This window comes from Bos javanicus, chromosome 18 (genome assembly GCF_032452875.1).
Source record: "Bos javanicus breed banteng chromosome 18, ARS-OSU_banteng_1.0, whole genome shotgun sequence".
NCBI lineage: Eukaryota > Metazoa > Chordata > Mammalia > Artiodactyla > Bovidae > Bos > Bos javanicus.
The window spans coordinates 52,371,381-52,394,975 of record NC_083885.1 but is presented as its reverse complement, the minus strand read 5'-3'; the positions used below and the strand labels follow the sequence as shown (position 1 = coordinate 52,394,975).

The following is a 23,595-nucleotide window of genomic DNA, read 5'->3' as shown; positions in this document are numbered from 1 at the left end:
TCCTCAAAACCCACTCTACCGACTTCTTTTCCATCTCATTTTGTGGAAACTCCATCCATGCAGATGCTCAGGTCATATTTGGACTCCGACTTCCCTCTCTCCCCATATCCGATCCCATGGGCTCTACCTTGAAGATATATCCAGGGACTTCTCTGATGGTCCAGTGGTTAAAACTCTGTGCTCCCAATACAGGGAGGCTTGGGTTCAATCCCTGGTCATGGAACTAGATCCCACATGCTGCAACTAAGACCTGATACAGCCAAATTAATAAATAAATATTTAAAACATATATTCCGCCAGACTCCTCCATCCATGGAATTCTCCAGGCTAGTAGAGCGAGTTGCCATTCCCTTCTCCAGGGGATCTTCCTGACCCAGGGATTGAACCTGGGTCTCCTGCATTACAGGCAGATTCATTACCATCTGAGCCACCAGGGATGCCCCAGATAAATAAATATTTACAAAAATATATCCAGAACCATTTCTCACCTCCTCCCTTGCCTCCACCTTGGTCTGGCTGCCACCGTCTGTTGCTTGACCCGTGGCAGTCTTACAGTTTCCACACTCACCTCTTGTGGTATGTTCCCCACACTTCCAAACTCAGCTCTCATGACTCTCCTCTCGCTTTCAGCCACACCAGCCACTTTGTGGTTCCTCAGACAAGCCTGACATACCCTTGCTCAGGATTTCTCTTGCCCTCGATGATGTCCTCGGCTCCCTCCCTGTGTTCAAGTCTTTGCTCAGATGTTCCTATTTTGTGATGTCTACCTTCACTGCACTATTTCAGATTCTAAACTAGCCCACTCTCCTTCTCCTCATGGTCTCTTCTCTGTGGTTCCTTTCTCTGACCCCTGCCCTTATCTCCTAACACAGTAGATAATTTACTTAGTTATCATGGTGATTTTTTTCTCAGTATTTTTTTGTTAAAAAAAAAATTGAGTATCGTTACCTTCTGCTGTGTAACAAAGTGAATCAGTTATATACATACATGTATCTACTTTGTTAGATTCTTTTCCATATAGGTCATTACAGAGTGCTGAGTTCCCTGTGCTATACAGTAGGTTCAGTTCAGTTCAGTTCAGTCGCTCAGTCGTGTCCGACTCTTTGCGACCCCATGAATCGCAGCACGCCAGGCCTCCCTGTCCATCACCAACTCCCGGAGTTCACTCAGACTCACGTCCATCGAGTTGGTGATGCCATCCAGCCATCTCACCCTCTGTCATCCCCTTCTCCTCCTGCCCCCAATCCCTCTACTTGCTATCTATTTTATATATAGTAATGTGTACGTGTTGATCCCAATCTCTCCCATTTTATCCCTCCCCCTCTAAACCTCTTGTAACCCTAAGATTGTTTTCTACATCATTAACTCTATTTTTCTTTTGTAAATAAGTTCATGGCTTCCTGGTAGCTCAGTGGTAAAGAATCTGCCTGCCAATGCAGGAAACTTGCAGGAGACGCAGGTTCGATCCCTGGGTCAGGAAGATCCCCTGGAGGAGGAAATGGCAACCCACTCCAGTGTTCTTACCTGGGAAATTGCATGGATAGAGGAGCCTGGTGGGCTACAGTCCATGGGGGTCACAAAAGAGTCATTCATGACTGAGTGGCTAAACAACAACAAATAAGTTCATTTGTACTACTGTTATAAGATCCCACGTATAAGCCACATCATGTGATACTTTGCCTTCTTTGACTTCACTTAGTCATATTGATTTTTTTAATCATTAGTCAGTCTCCCCATTAGATGTTCAGATCTATAAGGGCAAAGACCTTGTTTACCTTGTTGCCTGCTGTGCCCTTGGTGACTAGAACAGTTTGCTGAATGTATGAATGAAACTCTAGTCACTCTGCCCAGGAGACTCACCCTTAGACCTACTGACCTTGGATTCAACCTTTGGATCTCAGTTTAAATGTCATTACGTCCAGCTCGGCTTCCCTGATTACCCCTGGTTAGATCTGATCTTCCTGGAAGGACCTCACAGAACATCCCATTCTGCTCCTTTATCACACTCACTGGTAAAACTTTAATAATACTTATTTGCCCCACTGTGTGTTTGGGGTCTCATATCTCTCCTAAAGTGTAACTCCAGGACGGCAGGGGATTTCTACCTGCTCTGTTCCAGCTGTATGTCCAGTACCTAAAAAAAGTACCTGGCACACAGTAGGTACTAAATAAATGTCTACTGAAAGGGGGAATAGATAAATATGATCCCCAGAGGCTGAATGATGGAGGGATTCAGACTGTGGGCTCTGGCATCAGTATGTTTCAAATTATAACTCTACCATGTGGGTGATATTGGCTCAGTAGTTTGACCTCTCTGTGCCTCAGTTTCTCCCTCTGAAAAATGGGGATATTAATAAAACCTATCTCATAGTTATGTTAAGCAATAAATGAGATCATATACTTTACTAGTCTTAATCACTGTTAGCCATGACTAACAGTGATTATCTATTATATAGATAATTATTATTATATTATTATTATCTATTCCTTCTCTGGGCCTCAGTTTTCAAATCTGTAAAATGGAGGGAGAAAAGGGCATACAAAAGGTATGCCAAGTCCAGAGGACCTGAAACTCAGAGCCCTTCTACCTTGCTCTCTCTCCCAGTCTCTCTCTTTCTCTCTTTCTCTTCCCTTCTCTCCTGCAGAGGCTCCAGAGAGCATCCTGCAGCCAGTCTTCCTCAGGACCACCATTCCTGCGGGGGGCATTGCGGGGATCACTCTGGGTGTCCTCATCGATGTGGCACTCACAGGGGTGGCTGGCTCCTTTGTCAGGGTCATGAGGTCCCAGGTATCAGCTCTGGGCTCTTCAGAGGTCACAGAGCTGAGACCGAGCATCTGGGGAGTTCAGAGGGCTGCACTGCTGGAAGCCATGTGGGCTGGGAGATGGGGGATCGCCTAGGGCAGGTCTTCGGGGAAGGAATGTGCCTGAGGACCTGGGGACCAGGACTGGGGCTGGAGGTGGGCACTTCTCACTTGTTCCCAGTTTAGTGTAGTGATTAGATCCTAGGCTCCCCAGTTAGCAGAAGTGAGCTTAAATACCCGGTCACCATTTTCTAGCAGTGGTACTTTTGGAAAAGTGACCCACCCCTTCCTGCCTCAGTTTCCTCATCTGTGAAATGGGGATAAATGTAGCCATAGCAGGCTCTGCTAGTGGCTCAGTGGTAAGGAATCCACCTGCAATGCAGGAGACGAAGGTTCAATCCCTGGGTCAGGAAGGTCCCCTGGAGGAGGGCATGGCAACCCACTCCAGTATTCTCACCTGGGAAATCCCATGGATAGAGGAGCCTGGTGGGCTACAGTCTATGGGGTCGCAAAGAGTCAGCACAACTGAAGCTACTGAGCACACAGCATATAGCCATAGAATTGCCGTGACAGTTCATTGGCAACACTGGGGCTTAGCCAGTGTCTGCTCATGTAAATGGTCATTAAGCCTATTATTATTAATAATATTGTTAAAGTAAATGACAAATTATAACTCGTGTAGTGCCTGCTAACTTCTAGCTATTATAGTATTATAATTGCTCAGTGTGCTCAGTTGCTCAGTCATGTCTGACTCTTTGCAACACTTTGGACTGTATAGCCCACCAGGCTCCTCTGTCCATGGGATTTTTCAGGCAAGAATACTGCGTGGGTTGCCATTTCCTTCTCCAGGGGATCTTCATGACCCAGAGATTGAACCTACATCTCCTGCGTCTCCTGCATTTCAGGTAGATTCTTTACCACTGAGCCATCTGGGAAGCCCAATATTATAATTATATCATCATTCATCTTAGATACTGCTAAATTACAAACAGCTAATTGCACCAATCATGGTTCTGGGTTTACTCTGAAATCCTCCTAACAACTTTAAGAAGAAGCTATGCATATTATTTTTTCCAGTTGAGAGGAAGAGAAATGGAGGCTCAGAGAATCAGAGCCAGGGTCACACAGGATCTGCACTTGACCTCATAGGCCAAGCTGCTTCCCATGCAGAAAGGCCTGCGTTCAAGTCCCTACTCCACCATTTCCGGGCTTTTGTTACCTTGGATGAATTCTTGAACTTTCCAGTCTTGGTTTCTTGACCTATAAATTTGAGGCTGGTAATAGTGGATTATTGTTTGTTTTAGTTGCCAAGTCGTGTCCAACTCTTGCGACCCCATGGACTGTAGCCGGCCAGGCTCCTCTGTCCATGGGATTTTCCAGGCAAGAATATGGGAGTGGGTTGCCATTTCCTTCTCCAGTGGATTATTAGGAAGAGTTAAAGAGTTGATACTTATGCCTGTGTAAGGGTAAATACAAATGGGAAATAATTAAAGAATTAATTTAAAAAGTTTACTTCACTCCTTGCTGAGCTGTTAGGTTCAGCATCTCATTGAGAGGGAGGTGCTTTGGTTACACCCATTTTGTAGAAGAATAAACTGAAGCTTAAAGAGGTTCAGCCTTTTGCTTAAGGTCACACAGCTAGCTGGCGGGAGTAGCTGGGCTTTGAACCCATTTCTGTCTGGCCCAGAGCCTGGCTCCTTAACCACTCCACTGTAAGGCTCCCTCAAACACGTGAAGACTAGAGCAGAGGTTTGTGGAGGGTCAGGACTAAGATGCCATGTCAGCACACCACATCTGAGTGGCTGAACAAGTGAGTGGACCCCAAACAAGCACACCTGCTGGAATGGACCCCAGAGTCACCACATCAAGATGACAGGTTTGCTCTGCCTCCAAGGTTCTTGGGGACCTCAGGCTCATCCTTAAAGCAGCAATCTCATCTTTTTGCCCTCTTTCCCCTCTTTCGAAAGTGGGAGAGGGAAGACGGCCTTGTTCCGGCTCAGCCATAGAGGCAGGTACTTTCCCTACCTTTCTTTTGCAACTTCTTCTTCCTTTTGAGACGTCGTCTCTTTCTCTGCAGCCCAAGAATCCTGTGGAGTTCACCTTTGAAATATTCTTTCAGAGGAAAAATACTCTCTAAAATGCATCTAGGTAATGCATGAGACAGAGTGCTCAGGGCTGGTGCACTGGGATGACCCTGAGGGATGGGATGGGGAGGGAGGTGGGAGGGAGGGTCAGGATGGGGAACACAGGTACACCCATGGCTAATTCATGTGAATGTATGGCAAAAACCACCACAATATTATAAAGTAATTAGCCTCCAATTAAAATAAATCTTTTTTAAAAAGAAAGAAAGAAAATAAAATCCCTCTGGGTAAAATGAGCCCAAGAGCCCTGCACTGTGTGTGTGCAGGAGCTGCTGAGGACAGAAGCAAGAGAGGGAAGCCCCCAGGCAATGAAGCTTCAGATGCTAGAATTAGGAGTTTCACGTTCACCCTGGATTTGTCGGGGGAGAGATGGGAGTATCTCAGACTTCTTGTAGGGTTTGCTGGGGATCTTGGAATCTCTCTGTGTTTTTTTAAAATTTTATTTATTTATTTGTTCTTGGCTGTGCTGGGACTTCATCGCTGCATGGGCTTTTCTCTAGTTGCGGCGAGCGGGGGGCACTGTCTCGTTGCAGCGTGCAGGCTTCTCTTTGCGGTGGCCTCTCTCACTGTGGAACACAGGCCCTAGGGCGTTCAGGCTTCTGAGTTGCAGCTCCTGAGCTGTAGAGGTCACACAGGCTTCTGGGGGTCACACAGGCGCCTGGTCACACAGGTGTTCAGGCTTCTGGTTGCAGCTCCTGAGCTCTAGAGTGAGGGCTCAATAGTTCTGCACGGGCTCAGTTGCTCTTCAGCATTCAAGATCTTTAGCTGAGGCATGTGGGATTTAGTTCCCTCACCAGGAATTGAACCCAGGCCCCCTGCATTGGGAACATGGAGTCTTAGCCACTGGACCACCAGGGAAATCTCTCATACAGTTATTGAAACGCAGGAAGCAGGGGATGGCTCTTTGGGACCTTGCCTCCATTTTTTTTTCCAGAAGTGAATTAATTCCCAGGAACCTCTGGAGGTTTGCTTGACCTCCTTCAAGTCATTCTCAAAACTGTGAGGCCGACCCAGATCACCGGCTTCAGTCCTACATTCTGCACGTCCACCACAGCACTCTGACTCCCTTGCCCTGATCCCCTGTGACTCCATTACTTTCTAACATCATAGATAATTCAGTTATATATTATGTAGCTTGCTTATTATTTGTCTCCCTCCACCCTTCCCCCATCCTTGTATAAAATGTAATTTCTTTAAGGGCTGAGACCTATATTTCATTGCTAACAGTGTGCATCTTATCTAATTAGGACAAACAAAATTGGGTGAATGATGCATATTGTATGAGATCAATATTGTAAGGCCTGCTTTTGTAATCAAAACTGAGAGATTGCAGAGCACTGTACCAGCCAATATCCCTCCTCTTTTTAAAATCATATATGAACTTGTTTTCATGGACTAGCTAGTCAGAATTGGCAGGTCCCCACATTCTGTTCAATTCAATCAATACAGGCTTTTTTTTTTTCTTTCTAGTGGGCTTCCCTGGTAGCTCAGCTGGTAAAGAATCTGCCTACAATGCAGGAGACCTGGGTTCAATCCCTGGGTTGGGAAGATACCCTAGAGGAGGCCATGGCAACCCACCCCAGTATTCTTGCCTGGAGAATTCCATGGACAGAGGAGCCTGGTGGGCTACAGTCCATGGGGTCGCAAAGAGTTGGACGTGACTGAGCAACTAAGCACAGCACACGCAGTGAGGGATCGGTTTTGTGATACCAATACAGAGAACTCGATACAGTATTTGTATCCTTACAATTTTTAAAGATTAATTTATTTTCTTTATTTTTTGGCCATATGGCATGCAGGATCTTAGTTCCCTGATCAGGGAGCAAACCTGTGACCCCTGCAGTGGAAGTTTGGAGTCTTAACCACTGAACCTGCTATTTGTAGCTTTTAAAAAGCACCTAACATAGTGCTTGGCATGTAGTGGAGTCAAAAAGTCTTTGCTGAGTGAATGGTGGGGGGCAGCCCTGGGGCAGCAATACAGGTTGGAAGGTGAGCTGAGGTCGCTCATGGAAAGACAACCGTGAGTCAGCCCAGCCGGCTGAGACTGCTAGGAAAGGGTGTGGAGGCAGGAAGGACCTGGCTTTATTTTCACCTGTTGGAAAGAAAGTGGAAGGTATGCTATGAGAAGGACCCAGAAAGTCCCTCTTTCTTGTGGGACAGGGAAAGACAGAACCTTCATGGGGGTTGAGGGGAAGCTGGGTAGGTCGGATTCAGGGAGAGAAAACCTTATTCCTTATAAAGAGGCAAATTTGGGAAGCCTACTCCAGTGGCAGCTGTGTCCTCTTGGGTGGGGTGGAGGAGAGGAAGGAAGGGGGCCCCAAGTAGGTGGCACAGATCAGACAATGTCAGGAGAGGAGTGGGTGGGTGGTCAGAAGACTCAGATATTCCAGGAAGAACAGGGTAGATGGTAAAGACCTTAAAGGCTGACTTGTCTACCCCAGGTGCCCTCCGCCCAGGGAACCATAGAGTTTAAGAATGTACTGGAGTGATGGGGTCACAGGCATTGACTGATTGGGGTGTACAGAGATGGGGCTGGAGATCGCCAGAAGCCACCTTAGGACCTTGGAAGGTGGCACACGAGAAGGTTAAAAGCCAGGTAGACCAGAATCCCTGGCCTCAATTGGACAAGTCATTGCACCTCTGGAACCATCAGTGTTCGTAACTATGAAATGGAATAATATTATCACTTAGCCTACTCTACTTTTCATTTTTCCATACCATGTGTCATCGTCTAAGATCCCATATAATTTGCCTATTTGTTACATTTCTTTATTGTCTCTTCCCCACTAGAGCTGGGTTTTCTCTTTTCTGTCCCCTGCATTCTCTCAGCACCTAGAGCAGGAGCAGTAGGGGCTCAGGGAGTGTGTTGAATGACTGAGTAAGTGTATTCCTCACTTCCTGTGAGTTTTACAACACCCCCCAGTCACAACGCCTAGAGGGGTTTCGCGTGTTCTGAGCGCTCACTCTGTGCCAGTACCCAGGCGCTGTTCCCAGTACTTTCCCAGCATTCACTTGCTTGATCTTCACAGGACTGTGTGAGGGGAGACTGTTATTTATGTCCAGTCTGCAGACGAGAACACTGACACCCACGGGATGATATAACCTTCTCAAGAAACCACTTCTGGGGCATGGAGAGCTTGGACCACAGCCCCTGAAGAGGCAAAACCATTACCATCTTAAAGCTGAGGAAAGTGATGACCAGAGAGGGGGATGGACTGACACGCCCAAGGCTGCACAGCTCGCAGGTAGGGGAGCCAGCATTCCAACCCCTGCAGTATGGCTCCAGAGCTGGTTTGCTCAGCCTCAGGCTTCACTGGAGCAGATCCTTGGTGAATGCTGTGGCGTGAATGGGACCCAAACAGGAGCAGCTGTTGGAGGTGAGCTGAGATCGCTTTCCCCTGATGCCAAACTGCCCCTCCTGGCCTAAGTAATCGCGGTGATGTGTTCTCAACCTTATCTTGAACCACCCACCCTCTCACTTCCTCTCTTCTGGAGCCACTTGAATTTTCTTTGTGCCTCCAACTCAGCACCTTCTCACATCCTGCTCCCTCTGCCTACCAGACTCACCCCCAGCTCATCCCTTCATCCTCGTCTCTGATGCCCTCTCCTCCAGGAAGCCATCTCTGATCCTCAGGCTGGGTCAGGCACCCACTCTGGGCTCCCCCACCCCAGCCCCACTCACTCTGGGTCATCACTGACTGGGGACAGGTCTGTCTGCCCTGCTGGATCTTGAGCTTGTGAAGGTAGACCTGGAGATTTCTGCTGTATTATTATATACTATTTGGTCTAGGAATCAGCCCAGAGGAAGAGTTTGGGAAACAGCTGTTATTATGAAGGAATGAATGAACTGAAGTAAAAGATATAGGTTGAAGGTAGTTCTCTGGCCGGGTCGATTACATTCAGTCTTGGTTTTTGAGGCTCCCAACAGCATGTCTTGCCCAAATGGAGTTTTTTTAAAAAGAAGAATTAACACTCAGATACAGGGCTTTTTTTTTTTTTTTTTAATCTTCCAGGTCTCAGCTCAGATGTCCCCACCTCCAACAAGTCTTCCCTGCCTCCTCCCGGAAGGCTGAGTCAGGTACCCCTTGGGGCTATCCCCACCCAACTCTAGGCATCCCGCCCTTCGGACTCCAGCGTGTTTGTGACCAGGACTTCATATCATGTGTCACTTCAGTTCATTTTGTATTTCCAGGCAGCTCATGGTGAACTACTAGAGAAAAACATGGCAACCCACTCCAGTATTCTTGTCTGGAAAATCCTATGGACTGAGGTACAGTTCAGGGGGTCACAAAGAGTCGGATGCGACTGAGCTTATGGTGAACCTGGCGCTGTTTTATTAAGCTCTGGATAACCAGGAACCATCATTATTGACTTTATTGTTGTAGCTGTTGACCATTATAATCTCAGTTCCCGGTCGCTTTAACGCTGATATGCTTAAATTACCCCTCCCTGGCACTGCTTCTCCCTGGCAGCTCCCTCACCCCCATCCCAAGTGGGCCTTTGAATGGGAAGCGGTGTAATTTTCAAGGGGATCTGTGGCCAGAAGGTAGGGCTTCTTCCTCCTTTCGAGCCTTGGGGGAAACCCCAGGGTTCTGGGGACGTCGGGACTTTGGTTCTCTCTGTGCTGGGAGGAGGAGGAAAGTAAAGCCTGGGGTAGAGGGCTGAGGAGGGTGCAGCCAAAGTTCCTCCCCTGCCACCCTCGCTGTCTGTCCTGGGAGCCACTGTCACCGAAGTGCCTGTGAGTGGGCAGCTGGGCAGAGAGGAAAAGAAGAGAGCTGGAGAGGCTGCAGACGGAGTGAGGACCGGGTCATCGTGCGGAAGCCGGGAAGATAGCTTGGCGCTCTGAAGTCAGGTGTCAGGACCCATGGAGTCCCCTGATCTACGGGGCCACCGCTGGGCAGGAATCCTGCTCTCAGGTGAGTGTCCAGCTCCCTTTAGGTGGGGTAGGGGAGGGTGGGTGTGTACATGTGCACGAAAGAGACCCAAATAGAGACAAGAGAGAAACAGAGACAGGAATAAACACAAATACAAGAGATTGGCAGAGACTTCCCCAGCAGTCTAGTCCATGCTCCCAACTCCCAATGCACGGGGCCCAGGTTCAATCCTTGGTCAGAAAACTAGATCCCACATGCCTCAACTAAAACGCGGTGCAGCCAAATAAAATAAGAGAGAGACTGACAAAGGGGGACAGAGAAAGAGACAAAGACATATACACAGAGGAGGAGAGAGAGATGGAATCAGAGCCATAGAACCAGAGAGAGGCAAGAGAGAGTGAAAATTACAATAGAAACTGTACCAGAGGGGAAAACAGAGCAAAGAGGAGAGAGGGAGACTGAGGACAAAGAGCAAAAAAACTCTTCAGGGCTTCTCTGGTGGCTCAGTGGTCAAGAATCCGCCTGCCAGTGCCGGAGATGCAGGTTTGATCCCTGACCTGGAAGACCCCACACGCTGCGGAATAACTAATCCGGTGTGCGGCAACTACTGGAGCCCGCATGCCCTAGAGCCCGTGCTGCATAACAAGAGAGCCCACCATAGTGAGAAGCCCGAGCAGCAAAACTAGATAGAAGCCCAGGCAGCAACGAAGACGCAGCACAGCCATAAATACATACATACTCAAAATTAATTGTTTTTAAAAAGAAAGCTTTTCAAGATACATGCAGATAAACAGATTCAGGGGAGTTGGGGCAGGGAGAGGCAGAGAACCAGAGCTGGAGTATAACAGACAGGAGTGAGACTGGTGACGAGAGGTTATGCCAGCCCTGAGAGGCACGCCAGGCTGCTCTGTTCTTCCCTGTCACCTGGAGTCTGCTCACATTCATGTCCATTGAGTTGGTGATGCTATCTAACCATCTCATCCTCTGCCACCCCTTCTCGTTTTGCCTTCAATCTTTCCCAGCATCAGGGTCTTTTCCAATGAGCTGGCTCTTCCCATCAGGTGGCCAGAGTATTGGAACTTCAGCTTCAGCATCAGTCCTTCCAATGAATGAGCCTATGGACTTCACCTCTAATAGCACTGAGGATAGAGAATTTCAGATGGTTTTCCACCGTCAGTTATTACAAGCACAGGAAATAACAAAGACAATAATAGTAATAATAACTAAGTGCTAATAATAGTGACTAACACTGCGAACTGTCACGTCTGATATTAGACCTCACAATAACCTGGTGAACTAAGTTCTACCGTTCTCCCTGTTTTGCAGTTGAAGAAACTGAGGCTCACAAAGAGAAAGCCCCTTGCCCATGATAACAGACAAAGTCCATTATCATTATCAGAGTCCATATTTGCTCCTAAGAGCCCTTGTCTTTAACCCAAATGAGCAGGGGATGGGGCAATACTTGATCTAAATTGGGGTCATCTGAGGGCTGGAGACGGAGAAGGCAATGGCACCCCACTCCAGTACTCTTGCCTGGAAAATCCCAGGGACAGGGGAGCCTGATGGCTGCCATCTATGGGGCTGCACAGAGTTGGACACGACTGAAGCGACTTAGCACCAGCAGCAGCAGAGGGCTGGAGAAAGTCATGACTGCCTGCCTTTGTTAATTGGGCTGATGGTTAGGGCAAGGACAGGAGTTTCAAGGTCAGCGGCTCATGGCCATAGCTGCTGGGGTTGGGCATCCCTACCTATGCCCACAGTCTCTGAGCTTCCATAAAACGGTGTGCAGAATAACCAAATAGAAAACCGAAAGCTCATGCTATCTTTTTCCCTTTTCTCCCCTCTGTGCAGAGGAAATCTTGCCTAAGAGCAAGCGGTTAATTTCTCCCGTCAAAGATAACAGAAGAAGTTCTCCTTTATTGGGGGCTGGCTCTGTGCCCATCCCTGGACCAGAGGAACTGCACAGTGTTGAGAGCAAAGTCTTTAGGAACTGGCAAGCCAGGTTCAAGTCTAGCTTCTGATGCTTACTATCTGGTTTTGGAAAGTGACTTCACTGATCTGAGCGCAACCCACTCCAGTACTCTTGCTTGGCAAATCCCATGGACAGAGGAGCCTGGTAGGCTGCAGTCCATGGGGTCGCTAGGAGTCGGACATGACTGAGCAACTTCACTTTCACTTTTCACTTTCATGCATTGGAGAAGGAAATGGCAACCCACTCCAGTGTTCTTGCCTGGAGAATGCCAGGGACAGGGGAGCCTGGTGGGCTGCCATCTCTGGGGTCGCACAGAGTCGGACACAACTGAAGCAACTTAGCAGCAGCAGCAATGGAAGGGAGAGGCATCTTCCATGGAATGAGCATCACTGGAGAGAGCGCAGTGACCCTCAGGGGACCCAGTCAAAACTGGTCAGTGTTCATTACCACCCCCTCCAATCCTAGGAGGCAGACGATATTACTCCCATTTTATAGCTGGGGGAACTGAGGCTCAGCGACAACAAAACATGCCTCAAGTCACATAGCCAGGAAGTAGTGAGTAAAAGTCAAGCCTCTAGGGGTGGAGGGCCCCATTCATGACCTCAGACCTCCCTCCACTTAGGAAGACCACAACTGGACCCCCCCAATGCAGCTTCCTCCCTGAACGCCTCCTCTTTCTCCCTCCAGCCTCACTTTTGACCGTGTGGAGCTTGGCAGCTGCAGCCCAGATCTCCCGTGATGCTGTCATCCAAAGTGAGGAGGATATTGTTCCGTCTACATTTGGGGCCCCTTGGTTACCCCAGACTCATGGTAGATTAGGAGCACAGAAAACAAAGCTCTCATTCTGGTCTCTATCTCCACCCTCAACTGCTCATCAGGGTTCCATGCCCAAAGTCCCAACAGGACAAACCTGATTGGCCCAGTCAGGCAACAACTGGTCCAGTCAGTTGTGTTGGAGAGGGGGCGGGGGGTGTGAAGGGGTGGCTGTTCTGGCTGGGGCTAGGGAAAATTGGCTAAGAAGTGGTAGAGGGACCTGGTTGTTGTCCCCAGTACAAGCTTGACTTCTTTGCAGCCAATAATAATTGACCCACCGTCATGTCCCTGACCGTCTGTTTTATTTGCAACATCTCATTTACTGGGGGAGAGGAGACTCGAGGGTCCCAAGACCTCACCTAGAATGAGAACTAGGTCCAGCATTGGCGGCCAGTCATGGAGCTGAGGGGTGTCTGCCTGCAACCCCAACCCCTCCCTGTTTCTCGGGGTCCCTCTGTGACTGTATTTTGCTTGGTCTGTCCTTCACCTGTGTCTCTGCTTCTGTCTCCCCCTACTCTGTTTCTCCCTCTGTAGAATCTCTGGCCAAGCCCACCATTTCAGTCAGCCAGGGCATAGTCATAGAGCACAGGGAAAATGTGACCTTCTACTGTGACACCCCAGACGTCAACATCACCATCCACTGGGTCTTCAACCACCAGCCCCTGCCATCCCAGGAGCGCATACAGCTGTCCACAGATGGCAAGACCCTCACCATCCTCAGTGTCCAGCGGAAGGATGCTGGGATGTACCAATGTGAAGCTTGGGGTGACCTCCAGATGAAGAGCAGTGACCCTACCTACCTGATTGTGTACTGTGAGTCCCTTTCCATTCTCCCCAGCCCCTCAGCAACACCCACTTCCTCGGTGATTTCATCTAGTCTCACAGCTTCACATACCATCCAAATGCAGACTTGTCCATCCTTGAACTCCAGACACATAGCTGTTTGACATCTCTAGTTGGATTCTCCTGGGAACGTCCAACGTGACGTGCCTAAAATCGAGCTCCTTAACTTTCGAATGTTTGATCCAAAATATTGCCTAGGTAGTCGTGAGGAAAGAGCAATTGTCAGCATGCTTTGTTTTTTTATGTATTGTTTTTCTTTTTACTGCTCTGGGTGACAGGCGGGCTTCTCTTGTTGTGGGGCACAGGCTCTAGAGCACTTGGGTTCAGTAATTGCAACACAGGCATAGTGGCCCCACGGCATGTGGGATCTTAGTTCCCCGACCAGGGATCAAACCTGCATCCCTGCATTGGAAGGCAAATTCATGACCAGTGGACTGCCAGGGAAGTCCCTTGCTGGCAAGCTTTAGGTGTGTCTTTCAATCCTGGCTTACCCAGGGATGCATGTGACATACCCTCACTGTCAGACTCTAACACCTCCTTTGTAATGGTTCCAGAGTTTGAGGGGAGAGAAGAGAAAAGTTCCTGCTTATTGAATGGCTGGGTCCCCCAAGAGAGCTCTCTCACTGATGCTGTTGTTGCTGCTACAATTGTTCTTGTCCTTCCAGATGGCCCTGACTCAGTCACGATCAAGGTGGAGCCTGGTGTACCCAACGGGGACACAGTTGAGGTGATGGAGGGCTCCAGTGTGACCTTCTCAGCAGAAACTGAGTCTTACCCACAAGCTTCATATTCATGGTTTTTCTCCAATGACTCCAAGCCCATCACTTGGAGCTTGTTCTTCAACATGAGCAATGTTACCATCCCTGCCGTGTCCAAGGAACACGAGGGCACCTACGCGTGCTTGGTGTCCAATGCTGCCGCCCAGAAGTCCCTCAGGGATGCTGTCAAAGTCCGCGTCCTTGGTGAGTCTCTTTCCCCCATTCCTCTCCTTTGTGTCTCTGAGAATCAGGGCTGCACTGACGTCCTGGAGCTTGAGGAGGACGTAGTGGAGCGGGGCTTGCCCTTGTGGCTCGTGGCAGATTGTGGCTCTGGGCACAGGGAGGACCTGGGTCCTTGTTGGCACATCCTCCACAAGGCTTTGGAGGCTCTCTGTGGGATGTCTGTCACTTAATTCTCATGAAGTGTGGGAGGCGATTCTCTAAACATACAAACACTAACACAGCACTCATACATCCCCATACACACGTGGACACACACACATAACAATCACACATGCAGGGGATTCTGGTGTTCTGGTGGTTAAGACTGTGCTCCCAGTGCAGGGGCCTGGGTTTGATTCCCGGTTGGGGAACTAAGATTCCTCATGCCGCATGACATGGCCAAAAAAAAAGAAACAGTCATGCATGCATCGCAGATACACACATGTGCACCACAGACACATACAACTCACATACAACACACACAACTCACACGCAACACATAGACACAGCATACAAAAGCACATAATACACACACACAAGACATATAACATGTACCCAACAGACACACAATACATGAAACACACGGGACGTAACGCATCACACACACCTATGCACACATAAAGCCCACGGCATGTACAGAAACGTACTCACACACAGGCAGAGCACATACACAATACTTACAAAACACAGACACACATCTCAAATATGCGACAAACGATACCACAGACACACAACATATTCTCTCATAAAACACGTATACACACGAAACATAATATGCACACAACAGACACCCACAACACATATCACAGACACTCCACATCCTCATGTCCAACACAGAAAACACCCCCCACACCACACATTTAACACCCTCCACACATGCAGAACACACACAGTACGTAACTGCACTTCACACATGGTAGTGATATACCAAGCATGTAGGTATGTGCTACATGTGCGGTGCTTGTGAATACACAGTAGAGCATATACACAGAACACATACATTCCCACAGACACATAGCATATACTCATGTACAGAGATACATACACACAACATATACCCACTTGCACACAAAGTACGTGTGTGTGTGTGTATATGTGTGTATGTATGATATACACACTGCCATACCTCACACTCACAATACGTGTATACACAACACACACATGTAGATGGACACAAAAGGGACTTCTCTGATGGTCCAGTGGTTAAGTCCAGTGGCCAATGCAGGAGACAAGGGTTCAGTCCTTGGTCTGGGAAGATCCCTCATGCCAGGGAGCTCCTAAGTCTGTGTACCACAGCTACTGAGCCCGCACGCCCTAGAGCCCGTGCTCCACAACGAGAGAAGCCACCACAGTGAGAAGCCCACGCACTGCAACTACAGAACAGGCCCCACACAGCACAACTAGAGAAAGCCCTCATGCAGCAACAAAAACCCAGCACAGGCAAAACTAAATAGACACCAAGCACACACTCACACACAAAACTCACCCGTATACCACACCCTCCATGCACACAAAACCTGTAACATAATTGTCACACAACACACGCTCATACACAAAAGACCACCCACACAGCACAGTCATATGCAAAGCACACACACACACACCACACACCACATAAACACACATCCCTGGGAAATCCTGTGGGCCCCATATGGGCAGGAGACTGGCATAGGGTGTCCCTGGACCCTGTCCCATCTCTCTCTGTGTTTCCAGAAAGAGTGACCAAGCCTTACGTCATGGCCCCAAACCGGACTCTCGTGGAGGACACCAGCTCTGTGGTCCTGACCTGCCAGACCACCCATGAGGGAGTTGGAGTCCGGTGGTTCCTGGGGGACCAGCTCCTCCAGTCCAGCGAGCACCTGGCGCCCGACAACAGGGACCTGATCATCCACGGCCTTCGGCGGAATGACACAGGGCCCTATGCGTGCGAGGTCTGGAACTGGGGCAGCCAGGCACGGAGTGAACCCCTGAAGTTGAACATTAGCTGTGAGTCGTCCCTAGCTTGGATCTTCTCCTCCTTCCTCCTCTCTCCCTTGCTGAAGTTCTTGCTTCCAGCCACTCATCCCATAATTATCGAACACCTGCTCTGTGACAGGCATGTCTGAGCAGGGGACAAGGCCACCCTCACGGAGCTTTATGTTCTAGTCGGGGGAGACAGACTATACACAGCTGAACAAGGGGAAATCCATGCTGTGTCAGATGGGACTAGAGGCAGTGAGAAAGACAGGCAAGGCTGGGAAGCCGGAGAGGTGTTGCAGTCCTGGCTGGGGTGGTCAGGAGAGGCTTCCTGGAGTAGGCGGTATGTGTGCAGCAGGAGGTAGGGAGAGAGCTGTGCAGGTGACCAAGGGAAGTGAGTTCCAAGGCTGGGGAGGTGGGACTTGCTTGGCCTGTCAGAGGAATGCCCAGAGGCCAAGATGACTGGAGAGATAAATTATAGCGAGAATGGAACAGAAGAAGCTGGGAGGGTGCGGGGCCGTCGTGAGGACACTTGAGCTACAAAAGGCTCTGAGCAGAGGAGAGAGAGGATTAGACTGGGGTTTGCACAGTCTCTCTGGCTCTTGTCTAAAGGGTGGGAACAGGGGAGAGGGAGGAGGTGATGCAGTTGTTTTTGTCTGATTCCATGGAGAGGCAGATCCCAAGGATTCAATGGAATTATACATGCAAAGATTTTCTTAAGGGAATGCTCTTGTGCAGAAAAAGTAGGGAGGGAGCCTCAAAAGAATGTGATTGCCCTCAGACCGAGGTACTTGGAGCGAGGGAGGAAGACAGAGTACAGAGTTGGTGGGAGCATGTAGACCACCGTGGAGTCTAAGGAACGTTGTCAGGACTCTCGGGGAGCCCAGGTCTCCTAGGAAGGGGTCTGCCTTACTTTCTCCAACACTCTCAGGTCCTGGCAGGGTGCAGCCCAGGAGAGGTCTGGGAGTGGATTGCGGGGTACCGCAGCTGGGCCCTTGGTCAATTCCACTCTTACCCATGGAGGTCTGTGAGGCATCCTCTCGTGGTAGCCACAGTCATCCATCAAGAAATGACGAGGCTGAGCCAGCAACAGCTGTAGCGATCAGGCCATGAATATATTTTAAATATCAAAGTCACAGGGTTTACTGCTAGTTGACAAGAAGCAAGAGAGAAAGGGAGGAGTCAAGAATGACTCTAAGATTCTTTTTTTTTTTGGCCTAAGCTACCATCAGAACTATAAGAACTATAAACATGTTGGAAGTTAGGGGCTACCTGTCACAGGACACAGCAACAATTTCTGAAGCCTGGATGTCTTATGAGGCTCCCTTGTTAGAATTCACTTTTTCAAGGGCAGGGGTTTTTGTTTTTGATTTTAATTTTGTTTTGTTTTGGACTTTCCCCCTCTGTGTTGTGGATTACATTCTGCTTGCTCCGCACCTAAGGGAGGAAAAGGGACCTTTGTATCTTCCTTCTCTTGCCGAGATTCCTTTCAGCAGCAGTTGGAAGAGCCTTTGACTCCCAGGAATTCCCTCAGTTAGAATTGAGAAGGGGGGAAAAAAGAAAGCAGAACTTCATATGTGGAATTGAATGGGATAAAATAGATTATCTCACCAGTGGAGGATGGGAGCATAATATTCGGCTCTGCACACAGACGGCCCCGATCGAATGTATTTCACCAGCGGGTCGGAGACCCTGGCGGACACCACGGTCAGTGCGGAGCTCAACTCCCGCCTAACCCTGCGGTGTTGGGCTGAATCCCAGCCGGATGCTGAGTTTAACTGGACCCATGACAACACCAGTGTGTACAAGGGGCAGCAGCTGGTTATCGAGGCCCTGACTTGGAAACACCAAGGGAATTACAGCTGCACAGCTTCTAACTCTGTCACACTGCTGACCTGCTCTGCCTCGGTCATGGTCAGCGTCATAGGTGAGTCTTTCAGGTACGCCTTCCTCTTGGGTCCAGGTGACTTTCTCTGATGCTGGCCTTAGCACTCTGATCTTCCCTTACTAAGGACTGGAGTGTGGCACTGACTGTCCTGCGTGGGCAGGTTCCTAGTCCAGAGCTGTTGAATTCCAGCCACTAACACTCAGACTCAGGACTTCCCTGGAGATCCAGTGGTTAAGAAGCTGTGTGCTTCCACTGCAGGGGGCGAGGGTTCAATCCCTGGTCAGGGAACTAAGATGCTGCATGCTGCAAAGTGGTCAAAAAATAGAAAAAAAAAATTCATGATCTCATTTCATCTTCAAAACATCCCTATACAGTAGGTACCATTTCCCCGACTTTGCAAATGAGGAAATGAGACTCAGAAAGAGTAGTTACTTTTGTCTGTGTCCACAGAACCCCAGAGAATCAAAGGTGACTCAAGTTTCCAGTTGCCAAAGCCCTTTGCTGTGACGACCATATTTGATTCATCCTCTTAATCAGTAACATCATCACACCAACACTGACTGATCACTTTCCATGGGTCTAAATTCTTCACCCACATTGAACATACTGAACCTTACATTTACTGAACATGAATACATATGTGTTTAATCTTTTCAGCAACAATATGGAGTAGGCTTCATATTATCTTTGTTTTTACAGAAGAGCCAAAGGAAGCACAAAGAGGTTAAGTAGCATGGCCAGGGTCACACAGCTAAGATGTGAACTTAGGACATTTGACTCCAGAAATGATTCTATTACTACTACAAACTTCTGCCTCCCAATGGCTGGAAAACAAGTACTCATCAAATTACAGTGGAGATAAAGCCCCAAGATTGGGAATGAGGTTGGGGACAGGGATGAGGTCCTGATTCTCTCTCCTTGCCCAGGTCACCGGTCATCCCTGTCTGTAGGGGCCATCGTTGGCATTACCGTTGGGATCCTGGCTATCGTTGCCCTGGCCATAGGGCTGGGCTGCTTCATACACACTGGAAATGCCGAAGGGTAACTCTCAGAATGGGGTGGGGGTGTGGCCTATGGGGGACCTGCCCAGTAGGAGGGTTGCTGACCATGGTGCTGAGTGGTGCCTGTTGGGCACTGAGAGGGTTTGGGACGTTGCCCAAAATGGGAGCCTGCGGAGATGGGCAAGGACTAGAGGCATAGTGAACAAGGGTCTTGGGGTTTCAGGCTCTCAAGGAGAACAACAGAGGATACCGCCTATGAGAACATGACACCCACTTCTGAAGAGGGTCACCCTGAAGAGCTCGGTCGCAGTAAGTGACTCCATAGCTGATACCCAGGGCAGCGGTGAGGTCTGGAGAAGAGGCTGGTGCCGAGAGCCCAGGCTTCTGCTCCCAGCTTCACCCCTGGGTCACTATGACATCATGGGCAAGCCCTGTAGTCTTGGACCCTCTGTGTCCCCATCTGGAAAATGGATGAGATCAGCGTCGAGAACTCTGAGGAGTTCTGCCTGTCCCAACAGCCACAACACAAATACAACATACCGCCATTCTGTCTTCCTCACTCTCAGAAAACTTTGTTAATGGATTGCTATAAGCAGAGAGAATCAGTCATGACACTCCTGCCTGCTAAATTCAAAACAAGTGTCATTGTCCATCTCAATATAGTACCTCACGCAGCCTTCTCTGACCAAAGGCAAAACAAAACATCTTTGCTGTATCTGGTCTAAGATTCTGGTAAGATGGGCTCATGAGGCAGAAGTCCTCTGGAGACTGTCCAATTCAGCTCAGTTTTACAGAAAAGAAAACCAAGGCCAGGAAGGATATATGATAAGCACAGGCTACAGAGGACCCTGGTGCACCTGGGGCTTGATCTAAGACTTCTGCCCTCATCTGTGTCATCAAACAGCCTTATCTAACCCAGAACTTGATTTCCAAGACCTTCCCAGGTCAAGATCACTGGAGATGTGATGGGGTAGTCCTGGGGATAAAAGAAGGAAGGTTTCTACCACATCCTTCCTGGGGATAGAAGTGCCCTGCCTGGACAAATCGCCCCTTCCCTCATGCATGCGTGTGTGCTCAGTCGCTTCAGTCGTGTCCGGCTCTTTGCGAGCCCATGGACTGTAGCCCACCAGACTCCTCTGTCCTTGGGATTTTACCAGCAAGAATACTGGAGTGGGTTGCCATGTCCTCCTCCAGGGGATCTTCCCAATCCAGGGATCAAACCCGTGTCTCCTGCATTGCAGGTAGATTCTTTACCGCTGAGACACTGGGGAGGCCCCTTCTTCCCTCATATCTCTCCCTAACTCCAGCCTTGGGCTGGCATTCACTTTCTCTAGGCTGGCCCATGCCTGTGTATGCCAATGCACCCGCCATTGAAGGACAGATACCAGTCAAAAAGGTGGGTAATTCTCCAGAGGCACCCCCTCTACTCCCCTGACTGTCCGGCACTTCCCAGCCCAGCAGGGCTGTTTTGTCTCACCTCTTGGGGTGGGGGTGAAGTTCAGGCATGTTCTCTTAAGGATGCCCAGTGGTAGCTTGGGTCCCTACTTTCTCTGGGGATCTCAAGACCTTCCATGGCTTTTTCATCTCTTCTCCTTGTTTTCTCTTTCACTTGACAATGCCTAACCTGGAGCCCGCTCTGGGAATCAGAAGAGATGTAACTGCCTCTGAGGCCTGAGCTATTTCCAAGAATTTCCAGGGGTGATCTTTTATCCCAGGCCTCAGGACCTCTTCACTATTTTCTTTTCCCCCCAGATGCTGCCAGTAGACCCTCCAGAGCAATTATATGAGGTAGGTTGGCCTTGCTTGATTTTATTAAAGAAGTTGCAAAGGAATACAATCTGAGGATGTTATATTTGACAAGTATGAGAAATCATCTTGTCTAAATCTTTCATTGAGCATTGCTGAGCCAGGAATGGGAAGCAAGTGGCTCTAGGCCTCACAGGGAGCTGGGCTAGATTTCTTTTAAAAAATATATTTATTTGTTTATTTATGGCTGTGTCAGGTCTTAGTTGCAGCACGGCAGGGATGTGCAATCGTTGTAGTGTGGTTTTTCGTTGCAGCATGTGGGATCGTTGTAGTGTGGTGGGTTTCTCTATAGTTGTGGCTCGAGGGCTCCAGAATGCGTGGGCTCAGTGGTTGCAGTGTGGGCTTAGTCTCCCCAAGGCCTGTGGGATCTTAGTTTCCCACCAGGGATCGAATCCACATCCCCTGCATTAGAAGGCGGATTCTTAACCACTGGACCACCAGGGAAGTCCCTGGGTTAGAGTCTAGGATTCTAGCTCCTGCCCTGTGCTGCTTCCGCTTCCAGTGCTTGCAGTGGGGTTGCAAATAAGCTAATACCGGCCTAGCATGTGACGGGATGCAAAGGAAGTTTTGGAGTAGAAGTTGCAGATGTAGCCAGAAAAGGAAGAGTTCTGGTCCTAGACCTACTTTTGCTTCTGATCCCTTGAGAGACCCTGGTTGGGAATCTCTTTGTCTTTGGATCTCTGAGGAGTGCATGTTGGCACTTTCCAGACGCTGTGGTTTTAAGACAAACTGCTTGTGGGCCCTAACTGATCTCTCTGTTCACTTGCAGCAGTTATCACCTCCCACCAGCCACAGCCGGTACTCTCATGGCCCCAGGAAGCCATCCTCCAAACTTGCATTGGATCCCTTGGTCCCAACTCCACAAAAAGAAAATGCAGAGTCAAACTATGAGGTATTTTTATGCCACACAGAGTCTTTGGACAGATGGACAGCTGCCACCAATCTCCCTTTTCCTCCTTGCTAAAGAGTCTGTAGGATAACCTATCATGAGATTTCCTTTCAAAAATCTTTTCAATCCCTTTGCACCCACTTCCATCCTCTCACTTTCTGGTTCATTTCATTTCATTCCCTTCCTGTCCATCCATTTCACTCCATCCCATGTTCCCATCACACTTATTTTCACTCTACCCCTTTAACTTTCTATCCATTTAATTTCATTTATTCTCATTTTATTCCAACTGTTTCCTCTCCAGTCCATTTCTGTTTTTTTTTTTTTTCATTCCATTCCACTCCCTCTCACTCCATTTCTTTCCATAAAATTCCTTTTATTTCCTTTCCATTTCTTCTGTTCCTCTTCTTTACTTCCCATTCCATCCCTTGTCATCGCTTCCCACCACTCGGTGCATTCCTATGCATTCCATCCCATTCCATTCTGCTTCATCCATTGTGTCACGTTTTTTCTTTCTTCTTTCATTTCTTTCCATTCTTTCCCACTTCTCCCTGTTACCTTTTATTCCTTTTTATTTTTCCTTTGTAATCCCACCTGTTCATTTCTTCCACACTCCATTTATGTCTATTTTAATCCTGGTTATCACTTTGCCATGTCCATACCATAACTTTCATTTATTACTCTTATTATTTCACTTTCATTATTCTCTTATTTCATTTCCATTCTTCTCCTTCCTGTTCCTTATCACTCCTGTCCTTTCCACCCACATGTTTAATCCACTTCTTTCGTTCTGTCTCCTACTCGTCCACTCCTTTCTAGTCAGTGTCCTATTGACATTCATTTCCATTTGGTCAGCTTTCATTTCATTCCATGACCTTCCATTTCTTCTCATTCTATTTCTTTTCATTCCCTTCTTTCTTTCATTTCCTCTTCCTCATCCCTTCCCCTGCCATTCAGTTCTGTTTCATTATTTTCTGTTCCCTTTCATTGCATTGTCTTCCATTCTATTTCTACCTTCAAAAAATTATTTTATTGACGTCTACTTGATTTACTTCACTGAGATAATGTGGTGTTATCTTCTTGTGTACAGAAAAGTGACTCAGTTATACATATATATTTGTATATATATGTACACACACACACACGTAATAGTTTGCATCTGCTAATCTCCAACTCCCAATCCACCCCACCCCCACTCTTCTGTTTCCTGTTCATTCTTCTTTAATCCATCCCACCCTGTTGTACCACATTCCATTCTGCTCCATTACCTGTCATATGAAGCATTCTCAAAAGATGTGAATGTTTAAATATCTTCGGGATTTTTAATAAGAAAAACAAACCCCGTGACAGTAGTTCAGATTAATTAAAGTGGGGATTAATTGAGAAAACACTGAGGAATCTCAGGTAACCAATGTCAGAAATTACTTGTGGGCCTTGTGGGGATTAGAATCAGGAAGTTTTTCTCTTATGGCTGCTTATTTTTTTTTTTAAATAAGGAAAAGTATTTATTTGTGCCTTGTACATTTTAATAAGGGTGGTTGCTCATTTTTGCTGATCAATGAATTTGTTCCATTCTCCTTGGTTCAGATTGAATTCCTATACAAACTTCCTGGTCACTGCTCCTCTA

General features: G+C 48.2%; 1 protein-coding gene across 5 annotated transcripts in view; it reads left to right on the top strand.

Annotated features, from left to right (window-relative positions):
* Window positions 1-23,595, top strand: part of CEACAM20 (CEA cell adhesion molecule 20) — a 74,262-nt gene that overhangs the window by 49,073 nt on the left and 1,594 nt on the right. Inside the window, exons 3-16 of one of the 5 annotated variants that reach the window (XM_061388581.1) lie at window positions 4,880-4,950; window positions 6,417-8,323; window positions 8,960-9,024; window positions 9,139-9,862; window positions 12,480-12,545; window positions 13,140-13,418; window positions 14,114-14,410; window positions 16,142-16,414; window positions 18,036-18,311; window positions 19,199-19,313; window positions 19,497-19,582; window positions 20,608-20,669; window positions 21,026-21,061; window positions 21,849-21,971. In XM_061388581.1, coding sequence (XP_061244565.1) covers window positions 9,811-9,862; window positions 12,480-12,545; window positions 13,140-13,418; window positions 14,114-14,410; window positions 16,142-16,414; window positions 18,036-18,311; window positions 19,199-19,313; window positions 19,497-19,582; window positions 20,608-20,669; window positions 21,026-21,061; window positions 21,849-21,971 — 1,665 coding nt within the window. In that variant the 5' untranslated portion in view covers window positions 4,880-4,950; window positions 6,417-8,323; window positions 8,960-9,024; window positions 9,139-9,810. Of the gene's footprint in view, window positions 1-4,879; window positions 4,951-6,416; window positions 8,324-8,959; window positions 9,025-9,138; window positions 9,863-12,244; window positions 12,546-13,139; window positions 13,419-14,113; window positions 14,411-16,141; window positions 16,415-18,035; window positions 18,312-19,198; window positions 19,314-19,496; window positions 19,583-20,607; window positions 20,670-21,025; window positions 21,062-21,848; window positions 21,972-23,595 lie in introns of those variants that run through there. The other 4 variants (XM_061388580.1, XM_061388579.1, XR_009730951.1 and 1 more) reach the window with 4 other exon arrangements.